The sequence below is a fragment of the Cygnus atratus genome, chromosome 5 (genome assembly GCF_013377495.2).
Source record: "Cygnus atratus isolate AKBS03 ecotype Queensland, Australia chromosome 5, CAtr_DNAZoo_HiC_assembly, whole genome shotgun sequence".
In the NCBI taxonomy this organism is placed as follows: domain Eukaryota; kingdom Metazoa; phylum Chordata; class Aves; order Anseriformes; family Anatidae; genus Cygnus; species Cygnus atratus.
In genome coordinates, this window is record NC_066366.1 from 53,459,155 (window position 1) to 53,476,641 (window position 17,487).

At 38.9% G+C, this 17,487-nt stretch overlaps 1 protein-coding gene across 1 annotated transcript in view; it reads right to left on the reverse strand.

Moving 5' to 3' along the window:
- BEGAIN (brain enriched guanylate kinase associated) overlaps positions 1–17,487 on the reverse strand; it is a 76,582-nt gene that overhangs the window by 55,332 nt on the left and 3,763 nt on the right. Inside the window, exons 4-5 of the mRNA XM_035566844.1 lie at positions 5,946–6,088; positions 4,708–4,798 (exon numbers count right to left, since the gene is read on the reverse strand). Of these exons, the coding sequence (XP_035422737.1) occupies positions 4,708–4,798; positions 5,946–6,088 (234 nt within the window). The remainder of the gene's footprint in view (positions 1–4,707; positions 4,799–5,945; positions 6,089–17,487) is intronic.

The following is a 17,487-nucleotide window of genomic DNA, read 5'->3' on the forward strand; positions in this document are numbered from 1 at the left end:
AATCTATTTTCTTATCACTCCTGTTGCCAGTCAGTGGTTGCCTTTGAAAGATAATTACCACTTACTTCCTAAGCAAACTTCTTTGTAATTTTTGCTTACTATATTTAGTGGCAACTTCCATCAAGAAGTGAAAATGTGTTTGCTGTTCTGCACTTGTGTGCAGACATGCATCACAGCTTCATAACTTGCACAAAGGCATTGTAGTTTTTCATCAGGCTCAGGAATAACACATCAGGCAGAAGACATGAGCTTTCTACTTAGACACTACAGAAAGAGAATTACCAGGCTCTCTTAATATGGAGAATTGCAGCAGAAACCTAATGACTGCAGTAAAAGCAACATGCAGGCAATTCCACATGACTTAGAAGAGAATACTCTTTTGACAAAAGTTCAAGGAATTGCACCTCCTTGAACCTCAGCAACACATCTTATTTTTTCCAGCAAATAAATTTAGATAGCGTGGCCTGGAAAAGGTGTGTACTTATTTTCATCAGCACTGAGGGATTTAATGGACTCACAAAATGAAGCTTCCCTGCTTATTCCAGAGCAATACAACAAAGAAAAGTTTGTCTGTACATCTTTAGGTTCCTTGGATTGTAACCTCAGTACTGTTGTGAGCAAACTGCATAGCCTATGGGAAAAGCCTTCCTATTTCAGTAGTAGCTGTGCCTTTCTGTCCACAGAAGATAAAGAGGGTAGCTCCTTGTTTTTGTTGGTACATACCATTTCAGCAGGGTGTATAATAAATGTAAAGCCAATGTTAGAAGTTCAGCTGTAAAAAGTTTGTCTGAATGCATCTAAATATTTGCACTGAGAATGTTAGGTCAATAGGTCGAGGTATTTTAAGGGGTAAGTTGATTTTAGGCAATGTTCTAGAGAATTGTATAAGAGCGAACTCAGACGTAATACACATTCATTCAGCACAAAGCCACTTTGTGTGAGAAGCCTGAACCTGGATTTAGTTTCCACAATGACCAGCAAGGGATTGGAATTAAAGAATTACCTTTGATTTATCCTGTGGATAGGAGTGGCTGCTGAAATCAGAACTGAGATGTGCATTCAGCCCATGCCATGGTTACGAATGGAGGGGTCCATCCCACCCCTTCCTTGCAGTGACAGTTCAGGTCTCTCCCTCCTTCTGTTGCCATGGAGATTTTCTTTCCAGTTGCATAAACCAAATCCTCCATTCAGGGGCAGGCCAGGGGCTGGCAGTGCCTCTTGCAAGGCTCCCAGTTATACCATAACATCTGCCACACAGCTCTGAGAGGAAAGCTCTGTGCTGAGGACAGATGCTTTGTGGGCATCCCCACAGATGAAGCTCCCAGGGGCACAGAGATTCAGCCCAGGCTTGGGGTGGCCATTTCAAATATATATTGTTAGTCTTGGGAAAATTTTGGTGTACTGCATATTTTACAGAGCTGCTGAACAGAGATTTCTGCCCTGTGAGGAAGATGGATGGTAAATGGTGTTTGCAAAGGTGGTGACCTCAATGGGCTGGAAATTTGTGAGACTTTTACTAACCTATGGCTCAGTCATTACTCACAAGTTCTCACAATGCCATTGTGTAAATGTCCAGGTGTCTTAAAGGATTGGCTGAAGTTCATGGATCTCTGCATTCTCCATGTTCCTGTTAGATGCAGCATTTGCTACTAAGCTTCTTTATAGACGTTTATTTGTGCAGCTGCAGATATACTTGGCATTTTCGCAGGTATTTAGCTAAAGTCAACACAACGGAGAGAAATCTCAGGATACCCTGTACCCATCTTTTCATGGCAAAGGAGAAGGCAGAGATGATTTTGATAAGTTAGTAGAAGTGAGGAGGCTTAAAGTGGCTTTGTCTGCAGAGAGCTACTCAGCACTAGTACTTATGTTGTTGGTTGGACTGCATGCCATGGTGTGGGGAACAAGGATTTGTAAAAATAAGATAGAACCTGCTGGCTGAGACCAGAGGTGCTCTAGTGTCTCGTCAGTCATGGTCTGCAGCTTTTCTCAAGTAAATCAAAATAGAACAGATTAAATATATTTTGTAGCAAGCCTCTAGCATTTTGTGGCTCAGCTAGAGATGGTGTAAAACTGATGTCAAATTTAGCATCTGCAACTTTGTGAAAGTTTGCATGAGTTCAAAAGTATCTGCAAAAATTCATGAAAGAGAAGTGGAAAGAATATTGGTTCAGGGCTTTTCTAGCTCAAGCCTCTCTGTACCCTAGTCTGTTCTTCTGTATGGATCTACATGGAGAGCTCAAGGGAGATACTGAAGGTTGACATATTGAATGTTCACTTTACATGTCTTGAACAAAACCAGCAGTGATTACTACCTGGATATATGGCTTATTACAGTGGCAATGCATCAGTGGTTCTGCAGAGACCATTTTTCTCTTGGTGTGAATGACTGGAAGATCAGTTACCATTAAATAATCGTTCTTGGCTGGCAATGCTTCCTTTTTCTTTTTATTTTTTCTACAAAAAATTGCCTACTAGGCAAATCAAATCCAAACAGTAAATCTAAACCAAAAATCCACAGTATACAGGAAGCTGAGCTTCAAAATTTGTTTCTATTGAGAACAGTATGCAAAGGTAGTCAAAATAAGCACAAACGCTCACATATACCCAAACATATACACATGCACATACACATATAAAACCCAAATTGGAAATCCTCTCTGCCAAAAGAAGTGTCAGCAAATGTGGGTGGCAAGAGGAGAAATGGACCCATAAGTATATGGAAGAAAGTGTTAAAGGGATAAAAGAACCCAGTAATCAAATCAATCTTTGGCAACAGTGTGAAATAAAAGTGGAGTAGGGAAAATAATTCCAATTTGAAATGATCAGATGGGGAAATGGTAACTTAAACCTGTTTACAGGAAAAAACACAAAAAAAAAAAAAAACAAAAAAAACCACCTAGATAACAAAAACCTTGTGAAGTATAAAACATTTTGATGTTGTAAATTTGTCTTTGTAAATAAAACAAAGAATAGGTCAGCTTCACTAATCCATGAAAATGGTTTAAGAATAAGCTCCTTTTATGTGAATTGATAACTTATATTTTTATGGCTTTTTTGTGTTGTTAAATTCATATACTTAGATGATACCCATGTGCCTCCACAAGTACATGTGCATCATGCATATATGTGCATGCATTAAATGCATGTTTAGATTCTCAGTTAAATTAGGGTCTACTGAGAAGTATTTAGACCACATTTAATGTTATGTATCAGTGCTCTAACACAGCAGACACCACATTTCTCTCTAAGACTACAGATCATCACTGAAGAGAAAGCCTGCACAAGTCTGTTTCCACTCTATTTCAAGCCCTCTTAAAGCCATGAGATATATCTAAAGTAAAACAGGCTTGTGCTGACCTGCAAAGAAGAGAATTTCAACCAGAGTGCAGTTTAGCTTTGAAGAGTGACTGTTAAAATAATAACTTCTTGTTCAAAAACCCTCTTCCTTATCTGTTATCACAAGTAATACTGGCTTTCTTATGAAAACAAGAGTTTCCCCCCTATTTATTTGAAAGCTAACGCAGCCATAGGATTTCTCTTCAGATAACCCTTTCAATCTATGGTATGTCTTGCTTTTGGTGAAAAAATTACGCATGTGTGCTAATCTTTGCACTGAAAATATATTTGTACAGGTTAAAATAACTGTCTTAAAATAACTGTACTCCCTGGTAAAAGCTAGGAAGGGAGACCTTGCACAGCTGGCACCCAGGGTGTGGTCTCGAGCAGGAAACCCAGCATGACTTTTGGAGAAAGGTTTTGGTTCCAAGATTGGTATTTGAGTATTATTAAAAAATTGACTTGAAAAAGCCATGCTGGTCACGTCAGATAGGGAGATCACTGTGAGGCATATGAACCCCCAATATATTTTCAGTCAGTTTTCAGAGCCAAAGCTATGAAGCTATGCTTTACAGTTAATATTTTCAAAACCACTCAGCTCTGCCTTGCTCCGTATCCCACTGGGACCAAAAAGAAAAAGAGGGGTCAAAAAACTTGACCATGGAGCCAAGTAAATGACCTCCCTGTGAGGGTTAGAGAGAGGAGGCCTAGTAGTAATGCCATTCATTCTGTATGAGTTAAGAGGGTAAAGGCTTTCAGAAAGGAGTAGAAAAGGATGGCCATTCAGCCTCGAGGAAAAATTCTGCACTCCTTGATAATGGAAGTTTAATAACAGAAATGTTCTCTAGTATGCAACTGGGATCATGTTACACAGGGTTTATTTATTAGTAGCGGCTGAATTTATCTCCCTGTGCAGTGAATAAAGCAAGAAACATGTTATTGAAACTAATTCTGGTTCCTTGTTTTTCTCGCACTGTTTTTCCTCTGTGACGTTGCTGACACGCTTTTGGATGGCAGTTTTGTTTCCGACATTATTCTTTCCCAGGTTGGGAAACCTAGTCATTCAACTCGCTGTATGCCTTACTGTTCTCAATAGAAACGTTTTTAAAGCTCACCTCATAAAATAATTTGGCTTCCATTATAATATATCTTCAGGGGAGTAATCACCTGCCTGAAACAATTTTTAATATGTTTTCTTCATAATACTGTACAATGTTCAATTAAACTATCGGAAAGCGAGTTCTACTAATCTGATGTTTAAGTACAATTGCTAGACTTTGCCATAAGCAAAACCAAGACTGTCTGACATGATTTTTGAAGGGTACTTAAATCATCAGTGCCCAATGAAGTTGATATGAGGCTTCTTACTGTCTTTTTAGAGAGACTGTATTTTGCCCCTTTGTTTTAATGAAAGTGGGATGCTCTGATAAGCATGATGTAGGAATTATGACGACTGTGCCTGAAATAATGTTTCAAGAGAAAAGACTATTAGCGTTCCCTGTCCTTAAGGCTGTAATGGGACAAAACTACATCAAGAGCAAAGTTACTTTCAATAGGTCTACTCTAAGTGAAATGATAGGGAAAATATGTATTGTTGGCAAGAAAACGTTATAGAAAGCCTCCACAATGGTCATGATGGATATGTGTAGATTTCAAAATCATCATCCACCTGTTCATTTTGGCCTTGTTTTAGGAAGCCTCCCAGTTAGAGACTAACACCTAAGGTATAAGTCCACAATAGGATGTTTCCTTGTTTGAGATCTTGCAGGCTAATTATTTTTTAAATTTTCATAGAGTTGTTTGGTTGGCTCAGTTATTTTGTAATTTCTGGCTTTGTTTGCATTGTTTTTTTTTTTTTTTTTTTTTTTTTTTTTTCATTTTCTGCAAAGTGTGAAAAAAATTTCTTTCGGTATAGCCCTGGAACGATTTGTTCTGAATTTTGTTTTGACTCATCCAGTGAATTAAATCAAATGGTTCAATTATCCACATAAGCTTAGGAAAGGTCTCACAAGAAATGCAAATACATTTCTGCATAAATGGATAATTGTAGGTTCAGAAGTTTTACAAACAAATGAAAGAATGGATATTAAGAATCACTGATAAATTTAAACTTTGTCTCAGCTTTGAATGAAGAAGGACCAAATTCCCTTTTATTCTATCAGTGCAATGGAGACTAACAACTGAAAATATGCAGCCAAATTCATTAAAATATTTTCTGTATATATACATATATACAGTATATGTGTATATATAGTGTGTTTATAGCTTTTGTGTAATGCAACATAGTACTACCCCACATGTATGATGTTTACACATAAACAATATGATAGATATATCTACCTATATATTTCTATTTGCATGTTTACTCTCAATACAAAGATATCTTATATATCATATGTACATAATTTATGTGGCATGTAATATATGTTCAGATATGTGATATATATTTAGTATGAAAATACAATGTGTAGTCATCAAAATAATTTGTTTGAGAATATATGTTTATATTTTTACTTACATATGCCTTTAACATAGCTGTTTGTAAATTCCTCAAAACTGTTTATTTCAAAAAGTTAGTTACTAACCTTCTCAGTTTTTTCAGTTACTTTTTTCAAGTTCCTCCTGAGCACGTCTCAATTCTATTTCAAGATACTGACGTGTAGAATCAAATTCCGTTTCAAGCATTTCCAGCTTATGGGTAGTGTACGATAGACGCTTTCGTAATTCCCCCTTCTGTTCTTGCAAAGTACTAGAAAAACAAAGACCACAGCTGTAGAATTTAGCTGCTCCTGAAAAGCTTTTCATGATCTACTCTTTGACCAATTCCCTATAGTATAAGTTGGCACTGAGCCAGAGAATTGTGCTTAATAATTTGTTTACTGCACTTTGAAAATCTTCTGATTTAGACAGTTGACTATCTTCCCATCTGTCCTTTCTAGTGCATTTGTTGCTAATATCTCATTAGCCATAATGGAACATTTTGTGGAAGAACCCTCATTAAAAACAAAATACAGTCTAGAGTTTGGTTTCACACAGGAATTTTCATTTAGGGTTACCCCAAAATACAACGACTGAAGTAGCAGATATTTATAGAGCAGTGACTCTAAATAAAGTGTGCAAAACTATTCTTTGCCAATAGTCCAGGTTATAATATAATTTGTAGAGAAAGAAGATTTTGTTTCATTTGGATTGATCAGCAACTTACTTCATACCTGTAGGGCTGCTAATGATGTTACTATTTAGGATTTCATCTGGAGAATTGTAAAATCAATTATTATTATATATCTTTCCCCATTTTCCTGCTTATTTGGGAGCAAAGACTTTCTAGGCACTGATGTAACCCCCTAATTTTTCACAGTACTTTCATCAGAAAGAATTTATGCCCTACTTGTAAGCTAGCATCTGTTACAATCCTTGAGAAAGCAAAGCAGTAAGCAGAGAATTTGGAGAGTGAGGAGGTTTTTCACTTTATTGATTTCTCTTTATTTTAGAGAGGATATAAAATAGCCTAAAATCAGGAGATGCAAACGAAATGTTTATTGTTATGGTCAAAATGCCATCTGCCCCAAACTGTCCCCCTGGATTTGCAGTGATGGTGATACTTTCCCTGACTATGCTACTTCAAGTGAGACAGTCTCCTCTTGCCTCAATTCTTATTTGCATGATGGAGATCTTTCCTCCTAGTCTATTTAGTTTGTAAGCTCCTCAATATTCTAATACATTTTCCAAGGGAACAGGGAGGTGGGAGTGATGTTACTGTAACTTGGGTCAGATACTGCTTCCTCTGTTAGTATTGAGCTGATCTCTTGGCTTCAGGCAGGAGCTCTGAGGCACCACAGAAATGCAGCCTGGAGTCACCTAGAGGGTGTAAAGAGGGCTACCACATGATGTGCTGTGTATTGCTTTACTTTTTTCTAAACATGAGATAATAATAATTCTTCATAAAAGAATGGCAAATCTTGATTCTCTTTGATGTCAAGTCAGTCCTGCCATCAGCTTCAGCAGACTAATATTCTGGGTCTTTAATTAGACAATAGAGGTGGAAACAACATGCCATTCATCAAGAAACACTCGTCTGAACTCACTTCAGTGGGACAGCCTTCTCCTCTACCGGCTGCTATAGGAGCTTCAGTAAGTTAATACAAAAGCTTTACAATTGCTGCTTACTTGATCCATGCAGCCTATATCTAGGAAACAGTCTAATGTTTTGCCAACACTGCTCTATTTCAATTACAGATATTGCGTGGTTACAGTTATACTTAGATTACCACTTGTAGTTATATTCTCTTAAAATAATATATTCTAATTCAGACATTTAGTGCAGCTCCAGTTAATGTAATCATTTGGTTTTTATATCTCACTCTAGGAGTGAAATATAAATTATCTAGGAAATAAGAATCTGAACCCATGTTGCTCATTTCTACACATCCTCATTCATGAGGTTGTCACATTATTCCGCCTTTCACTTGCTCTGTTTCTGGCACATGGTTCTTGCTATTTATCTGCTCAATTTAGGAAAGAAGAGTGGTCAGTTTTCCTTCCTATAACCTGGAATCTTGGATTTTCTATGAAGTGTGAGTTACAGAGTCATAACATTACAGTGGGGTCTCACTCATTTGAGGTATTCAAAAGCTGTCTGAATGTGGTCCTGGGCAACCTGATCTGGGTGTCCCTGCTTGAGCAGTGGCTGGACCAGATGACCTCCAGAAAAGAGATTTAATCTCAAGTCTTCTGCTGTTTTAAAAATCCGCCCACTAAGATTTGTATAAAAAGTGAACAGTAGCTCCTTGAGCTAAAAATGTCCAGGCTGCTGCTCTGTGCTGGACAAGTGCAGTTAATACAAGTTAAGCTAGATCAGGGGCAGTTACAACATCCTGCAGCACTGGGGAGTTTTGTTCAAGAGAAGAGTTTGACCTCAGGGGACTGGGAGGCTGTAGGGGTACAAATGAAATGGGAATGTGAGGAATGTTTAAGTCAGTAACAGCTGGTGACTGTGTGAAACAATCAAGCACATTCTAATGAGGCAAGGGAACAGTCTATATAGATGCACTATTTCACATAATGCTTTGGGTATCAAAGCACAGCTGTAACTTTGTAGAAAAAAAAAGGAAAAATGGTTAAAGTATGAGTTAGGCAACTTCAAAGTTATTCTCATTCAACAAACCATAACTCTTAAAAAACTGTCTGTCTGTACTATGAGCAAGAGTACCTTTTCTACTTGCTATATTACCCAAGCTGGAAAGATGGCATCCTGAAATTTATATTTTTAGAAAATGATATAAACCCTCCAAAACCTAATGGAATGTACTTTGGTTCATCTGATACATGAAAAAACATCTGGCTGTTTATAAGTAGAATTCATTTTTAGACAGGAACAGTAACATCTAGTATGTAATGGGATTATTTAAGATGGGTTAGTAGATACACAACAGTGAATCATTATTAAAATACAAGTTGTTAGACAGAAAACTAAGAATTTCAGAAAGAAAGCATGGTCTCACAAAAATATGCTGAATAGCCTGAAACTTATAGCCACTTTTATGGGAGAAAGGAAGAAAGGGGCAAAGAGAGGAGAGAGAGAGAGAGAGAGAGAGAAAGAGGGAGGGGGGGAGGGAGGAGGGAAAGAAGGAAGGAAGGAACGAAGGAAGGAAGGAATGAAGGAAGGAAGGGGGAAAAGGAAGAGAGAAAAGAAAGAGAAAAGAAAAAGAGAAAAGAAAGGAAAAGGACCCCAACTGAGAAAGTACTGGGAAAGTATTTAAACATTTGATTCAATATCCTTCTTGAACCAGGCAAGTTCTGAAATGACTTAGTGAAACTAATGCTTATGGTAGTCTATCTATTGGCACAAATACAGAAGTTTTCCTGAATCTCAGACTGAAACCCTTGAATGGGTGTTAATAGCTATAGTACTACTAGAAGATTTCTCAGGATTCCCAGGATGGTTTAGATTTAAGCATGAATTGACCCTTATACATTACTGTTTTGAGGTAAAGCCTGCTGTTTTCTCTTGCTTCCAGTAATATATGAAAAAAAAACACCTAAGAAGCAAAGGTAAGGAAAGTGGGAGAAAAAGTAGAAAGATGAAGACCATACAATGTCCCTAATTTAGTATCTATAATAGCAGAATCAGAAGCTCAGTTTTTGTATTATACACATCTAAGGTATTTCATGAGCTTCTTCATTTGTTAAGAAACAGACATTCTTTCTCTGAATGCCTTCTCCCTCCCCCTCACTGTTATCTTCCAGTGTTATCACAGAATGCAATGCCTGAATCCTCTTTCCTGGTGCTGTTGTGTACTTTCTTGTTTTAGAAGGTCTTTTTATAAAGAATACTTCATTTTGTCATGTGCCACTGTAAATTTGGCAGTGGTAATTTCGACAGGGATGAAAAAAGAGAAAAGATAAAAAGTCAAAATATGGAGTCATGAAGTCAACCATTGAGCATTTTCCTGTTTCTCCAAGGTGACAAACTCCACACACTAGCTGCATTTTGATTCTGCTTGTCACATACAAGTTAATTAGAAAAGTTCACTGCACAATTTTTTTAATGCTGGTAAATCAATATATTTTAATTAGTATTTTTTCTTTGTGTTTTTTTTTCTTCATCATCAATATAATAAAGAATATATATATTCAGCAAACATATTTATATACATATATATTAAATAAATATATTTTAATATATATTTGCATATACATTTCTTAGTTAAAAAGTAAGAATTTAATTGAAAAAATGCTGCTAGGAGAAAGGAGAGGATTTATTTGCAAATAATAGTCTGTGGTAATCTGATAGTGCTATGCCTTAGGAAACACTGATCCTATATAGCACAGACTTCCTGAAACTCAGGCAGCTGGGGGAGGAAGGAATTACAGGAAAGGTTTCAAAATTCTGTAGAGTAGGTCCTTTTGCATGAGTGACTCTGTTTCTTCTACTGTTCTCTAAAGCCCCGCTGCTGTGACAACCAGTGGTGTGCAAGTCTTTACCCATTTTGCTTCATTAAAATATTTCTTTAGAAGAAAAGGACAGTGAGTAGAATATTAAATATTTAAACTGGTGAAAGAAAACCTCTCAAGGGAGACCACTTTAAAGGTTATTAAAAATGGGTCTTCAGACTTTCCAAAACATTATTTTCACCAATTAGCTCTGTTTATACACATAAAAAATATAAAATATATGTTGGCATAGAAATTTGTGTTCATGAACATTGTAAGACAGCCAGTAATTGCCAGGTTTGAATTCTGGAATTGCTGTCAGCCAAGGCCTTTGAAGCCCTGTCCCCTTGGGCAGTGCTAGAGAGAGACACCAGTCCACAGTGTTGAATGTTGTTGACGGAGTTGTCCTCTGCAACTATTCAGAGGCAGTTCAGAGGAAATCTTACCAGGTGGGAGGTAGCACTATTCAGGCTCTACATTTAGGGAAAAGTGTTCTATTTTACATGAGAAAGTTAGAAGATTTACAAGTTCAAGTACCATCAAAGTATCTGGTACTTTCTTGGTGTTAAGAATTTGCCATCCCAGTTTGCACTAGAGTGGAAGCAAACAAATGTTTGCATCCTTGGTGTCACCTTTCCAATAAACCTCTGTCCACAAAAGGCAGCGAGTGGACAAAGTAGATTTCTTTTTTCCTAGAAATTCTCGCCCATCCTCTACTTCAAGCTGAATATTGGGGTCACTCTGCACAGCCCCAGGGAAGGGTTAGCAGGTTGATGAGTACCGTGGTAATGGAAAGCTCTTGCTCAACTCAGCCTGCAGTTGGTCGGGACTCGTCTGTAGCGCTGGCTGGAGAAGCTCCAGGTGAATATATTTCACTGGAGCCTTTCAGTCAAAGCCGAGATGCCATGTGGTGACAGTTCTATTCTGAGGAAGGTGTGCTGGAAAACAAGCAGGTTTTCATTGTACCTGTCTGATCTCCTGCCAGATCATCTGTCCGGCAGATGGCCTGATAGCAGAGGAATGCTGACGTGCAAAGTTAGGGCTGATCAGCTGCCTGGAGGCCAGAGGATTTCTCGAGCATGTTACCCTCAGACAGACCACAAAGACTGTTTCTCCTTGAGAGTTGACATCTGTGGGGCTGCCCCATCGTTGGATGTCCTGGAAACCCCCAGGTCTCCACCCGCAAATGAATGTGCTTTGGTGGCACTTTCATGTTTTCTGCCACCTCGAGGCTTTGCCTTGCAGATGGTTCTGCAATGTTGTTTCAACATGGAGCAAAACCATTTCTGAAGTGCTGAAATTCTCCCTGAATGAACTGATTACATTCCTTCACATAGATCTAGGAGTAAGTAAAATAAAAATTGGTTAACAGTGTTTAGATGGAAATAAACAGTGAGAATGCAAAATGAGTTCCAGGTAGAGGTCCGTGTCAAATATACTGAAAAAACAAGTTGAAGGTATTCAATTCTGGGTAGTGAACAGAAATTGTAATGCAACTGTGAAATCCGAAGTCAAAATCATTGTATTTTGTGGGTAAATATCCTGCCTTGGAAGAAGGAACATGTAAGTAGGAGCTGACCTGAACTGTGTTTTGGGGCTCTGAGTCTTGTACCTGGCTTTGCCACACATGGCTGGTATTACACCGGACAAGTGAATTAAAGCAAGACTGGCCTGACCAGAAGTAAATGCCAGCGCTATTGGTCAGCTGTGGCTCCTGCTTTCAGTCTGTAGTAATGAACAGACACTATCAGGATGAGATTAATCTGACCTATTTCAGAAGAGGTGACGCAAATCTGGAAGTACCCGTTTCTTTCCATTAATTACAAAGGAACTCTAGTCAAGGAGCTCAGACATAGATAACCACAAGTTGTCAGATAACTCCCCCTCTTCCTGACTCAGTACTCCGTGTAGGAGATGAGGTAATACTATTTCCTTTCTTGTCTGCTCAGATTGCGTGGAGACCCACAAAAGAGAGCCACTAAATGTTTCAAAAGTGTTTATCACATCTGTTTCACGTCTGTGATGTGTCACGTTCTAAAAAAGGGCTTCATAGGATCAGGAATTTGGGAGCACTGACGGAAACTTTAAAAATATATTCTAGAAAAGAATTTCAAAAAGCATCTTTTTTTTTTTTTTTTTTTTTTTTTTTAATGTAAGGAACATCAAAATTGACCAGTTCTGCTAAAGATGTTGTTGTGAAAGGGCCTACAGAGCAGGATGGGGAAATGGGGAAGTGACTGCCTATGAGCCCAGACACAATGTGCTGACTTACACCACTGAAGAAACCCAGGAGCAGTGATGTGGTGGACAGCCAGAAAGCCTGGAGTCAGGTTTGTGCACCCACTCCTGTGGAAACACTTTCCCAATAGCATAAGGCTTCTGTGAACCTTTGTGAAGGGATGGCCTGTTTGGATCAAGGAGAACAAGCAGCCACATCCCCATTTTAATTTCTGGTCTTTGAATGGAGCCTGTCAGTACACAGATGAGGGCAGTTAGCTGGGCAGGAGGCAAAGCCTTGGGGGCACCTCTTCCCAACAGATGGCTCACACCCAGGGAGCAGCAAGCTGGGGACACAGAGCTCTGGGTTAGTTTACAGCTAGCAGAGATGCCAATGGGTCCTCTACCACTGCATTCCTACTGAGTGGAGCTGGGCTGCATAGGCAACTTGATCTTGGAGTTACCAGGCTTCAGCAGGACCTGCTGATCTATGGCTGGTGGTCTGGATTACCTAGTGCCTTTTCTTCCAGCACAGCTCTGCTGCTGGTCAAGGATTGTGTTAGATCTGCATGCCACCCAGGTTGGACATGCTGCAAGAGAGGCACCAAAAGCTTGGCCTAGGAGCAATGGCTCTGAGATGACTGTTGTGTCATTAAATCTGTCCCCAGATTTATTCATTTTTTACATTTGTAGTTGTTGGGAAATGAAGTCCAAGCATTTAACAAGTGTTTTCTAGATTAATGAAAGATAGTTAATGAAGCAATAATTGGATTTCTATGTTAATCAAGTTTTGATTATGTGTTACATGCTCAGGGTCACAGTTTCAAAAGATTAATGCCAAAACTATCTTCCTTGTCTGCATTTTTTGTTTTTGTTTTGTGGCTAACCTGACATTTGCTTCCCTGATTAGAGGGATCAAATCAGATTAGAAATTCTACATCCGGATATGTTATGACGAGAACCAAGCTATGGACTTGAAATTCATTTTATCTGGGAAACAGATTATATTGCTACTGCTCAGACCTAGAGCCCAGTCTACAAATTCCAAATATTTGGTGCTCTTTATTCAGCAGCTTCATTTGGACTGTAACAAATACATCAGCAAATGTTTATCCAGGTTATACAACAGGCATTTTCCTATAAATTCAGGTGTATACATTGTTCAGCTCACCTATTTTTTTTGCAGATTTTCACTGAGGTCTGTCAGGTAGTTTTTTCACTAAAGCAAACCCACCATTTTTTTTTATTACTTCCACAGTAGTTTGTTAAATACTTTAAACTTCAGGGTATGAACAGCTTACATGTCAGATTCCATGCAGATCTTTCCTTCATATGTATATACACATACACATATATAGATGTCTCTTGGAACTTTTTTTTTGCAAGTGTTAAACCATTTGAATTTTTTCTTCCAGTACTCATTTTCAAAATAAATAATCTGAAACTGGGTTTGGATTGTGAGAGGGAAGGCCTGCACATATGTTTCAGAAAAAATGTGTGGGTGATCCAAATCTGGAGCTCAGATAGTTTCCACATGACTGATGGACACATAAAACAAGTAACAGAGTCCTTTTCTTAGGTTCCAGGCAGAATTTAAACCAGAGAAGAGGGGTGATTTATCAGAAACTTAAAAGAGAATACTTTGGAAAGGAGGGGGGGAAGCAGTTGAAGTCCTAAGTGCAGTGAGACAGATCCTTAACATGAGAGTTCACTTACAGTACCCGGGGAGCTGATAAAGGTACCTAAAACCAGAAGAATTGCTGGATTTGGGAAGGTAATCTTTCTTATGATGTGAGAACATGCCTGTTGCATAATTCACACAACTAAAAACTCAGACCTAGCAAGCGATATTATATGGTAAATGTGTCTAAACTATGCTGGGCTTACTAGTAAGAGGCAGAAAAGAGGAATTTTTCTTAAAAATAAAACTGAATTACATTTTGGTTATACTGACCTAACAGTCTCACTGCAGAAGGGATGGCTTCTATATCAATTATATGGAAGCCCACGGACATCTATCCAAGAGCATTCAATATTAACTGTAATATAAAGTGATTAAGTTATGAAAATTCAGTTGCATGTTGACATGCAAAAAACCCTTAGAGGACCAGCTGTCAGCACTGAGTGTTCTTAAGTGAATGCTATTATTGTCAGTGGAACGTGGTAAGATTTTTGATATGTGCTCATAATAAGGACATACAAATAGTCTTTTAGTTAAAGGTACTATCCATAACCTAAGGCTGTGAATGGATTGAATAGAAACACCATGAATAAAATTACAGCTTTCAGAAATAGACACTAAAGGTGTTTTGATTATTTTAAATGAAGTTTCTTCAGCAAGCAATTGTGATTCCCCCAGTGTGACGCAAACTCTAAAGGGCAAAAGAAAATGAATGGCGAGAACCCAGACATGCATCCAGGGAGCAGGCTATTGTGAAGAGCGCTGAGGAATCCAGGTTTCAGCCCAGCTCATGGCAGGGAAAGAGCTTGAACTCACAGATCAGGACAGGGACCATCCACCACGTGCAGCTGTGCTGGCTAGCCTAGCATTGTGCTTCACTGCACGGAGACTGAAGAGCTGAGCCAGCTCTAGGAGGACTGATTTAATTCTTCTGTTAACTTGATTTGGATCTGGAGTTTAAAAACACATTTCCATTTCCTATTAACAAGATGACCACTTTGATTGTGAGACACTTGCGAGGGTAAACACCTGTGTGTAGTCTGGCTGGCTGAATGTGAGAAATGAATGCAGAGCACAGTGGAAGGTGGGAGCCTTTTGCCCAAATTCAACAGTGACTGAAGCAGATGACGGAGTGCCACAGTGGATGTAACAGAAATGGATACAATCTCTGCCTTTTTCCAGGCTGCCTGCTAGGGCCTCTCTTAGGCTCTTCTGAAAACTTGTGAGGACTGACTGATTTCAGCTCAGTCAGGTGTACTCAGAGTCAGTGGATTTTACATGCAAACTGTTATGTTTGGTAAGTGATCCTACTGGAGTCTGAATAAATCCTGTCCCTGTTCATTTTGTTTCTCTATTGCTAGAAAATGAAAGGATGAACAGGTGTGAAAAATAAAAGGTTGCAAGAGACAAAAAATCCCATGCAATTTGAGGAGGAATACATGTTTTCTGACTCATTCTGTTCTCTCAATATTATTTACATTGTCCACACATTGCCTCATGCTCTAGACTACCTCTGAAATGAGGTCAGCTGGTGAAGCTGGGAGAGAAGGAAGTTACATTCTGGCATGGCAAACTTCAGCCAGCATTTATCCAAGAGAGAAGAGACATTGCCTCTATGACCATTCTCAAGGATCTTCATACTGCTTGCTGCCCAGATGCTGCTCTTGACATGGCTATGGAAGAATATTCATCTTGGCAAGTGCTGTTACTTTCTTCTTTCTTTCCTTCTTTCTTTCTTTCTTTCTTTGCAGAGGCCAATAGGTTCGTATAAAATGTTTCGCCAGAAAAATGGTGAGTTATCATGTGGATTGGCAAGATATGAAAGAATAAGAAAGTCAGGAGAAAGGGAATGACTTGAACAAATACTTCTTGCTGTAACAAAGGCTGGGGGTGGGGGAGGACTGCCTCACAAGGAAAGTGATTTGAAGCTGTTGAACAGCTGCTGTCTGCTTTTTAGTGTTTGGCAGAGTCCTAGCAGTCTGTACTGCATCTCACTAGGGAATCCAAACTACTAAGCAGTGATGAGAAAGGAGAGAAAAAAAAAAAGAGTAAGGTATTGAGAAATGGAGGTAACAAAATTAGAGGTAGACTTCAATTTATGATTTGGAAGCCAACGAGAGCTCTCCAGGTGCCTGAGCAAGCTGCCTTCAGTTGCAGCATCTCTCCTTACGGCTTCGAGTGGTCAGCTTCTAGATTGCTTTGGTTTGTAGTCATGGATATGCACTCCCTCTGGAAATTACTGAAAGCAGCATGCCACATCAGCTCACAAGCTTATAAAGTTATATTTTAGTTGTGTTGTTAAACCTTTCTCATTTTTGCTTTTGTCTGTTCACCTTCCTAATTCATCTGGATCTAACTGTGCTGGAGCAGGACCGTGGGTCCTCCTGGATTGTATTGTTTGTTTGTAATAGGACATGTAATGAGAATGGGTGAGAACCATTGCCCAGAAGCAAGCTGAACTTTGTATTATTCTTTCTTCTAAAGGACTGAGTTTGGAATGGGAGCAGGGGAGTACTATAGAAATGTGCTTTAGTAGTAGGGAAAGAATGTCAACCTGTCTCATTTTGCAGTAAGCATCCAGACATAAGTCTGGGCAGAGGTTATCACCTCTTTTCTCACCTTGGCTCTTTCCTTCCATTCACAATCTTTTTTTCTTTCCACTGGTTCGAAATTCATCTGTGTCTGGCTCAAAGGACTCATTTTGGTGGGCTGGCTTAGCACTTCCCATGAGAAAGATTATGCTAAGTAGCTGAAAAAATTAAATATACTCTTTTGGCTCCAGGACCAGTCAGACAAAATTACTACTTGGACAGGGGGAGGAGAAACTGCAGGTGCCACTGATTTTTTCCTTTATAAGCACTGTATATTACCTGCTCTGGGTAAATTACAGAATTATCATTTTAATTATATCTGGTCCCAGTTGCGTTCTGAGCCTGTTTTGTGATAGGATTCACATGAAGAACTCATGTTGTATCTCTAACTGTAATCCATAGGTTCTTGCCTTTAAAGAGATGCAGATGTTTGCCAGATGTTTTTAATAAAGAGTATAGTAGATGACACTTCTAGTGCTCAGGGTGACAGATAGTGCTGACCTCTCAGACACTTTCAGTAGCCATCAGTGCAGTTCTGCTGCAGTCTCTGTTCCATATCATTTGGTTCCCCCATCACACATGGCTGTCTGAAAATACTACAGTGCCAAGCCACAGAGGAGAGCTCTAGGGAATTTTGGAAGATTTTTCTAGCAGCAGAATAGATCATTGGTCTGCTAATACAAACAAAAAACAGAGCTGATTAAATAATACACCTTAACCTGGACA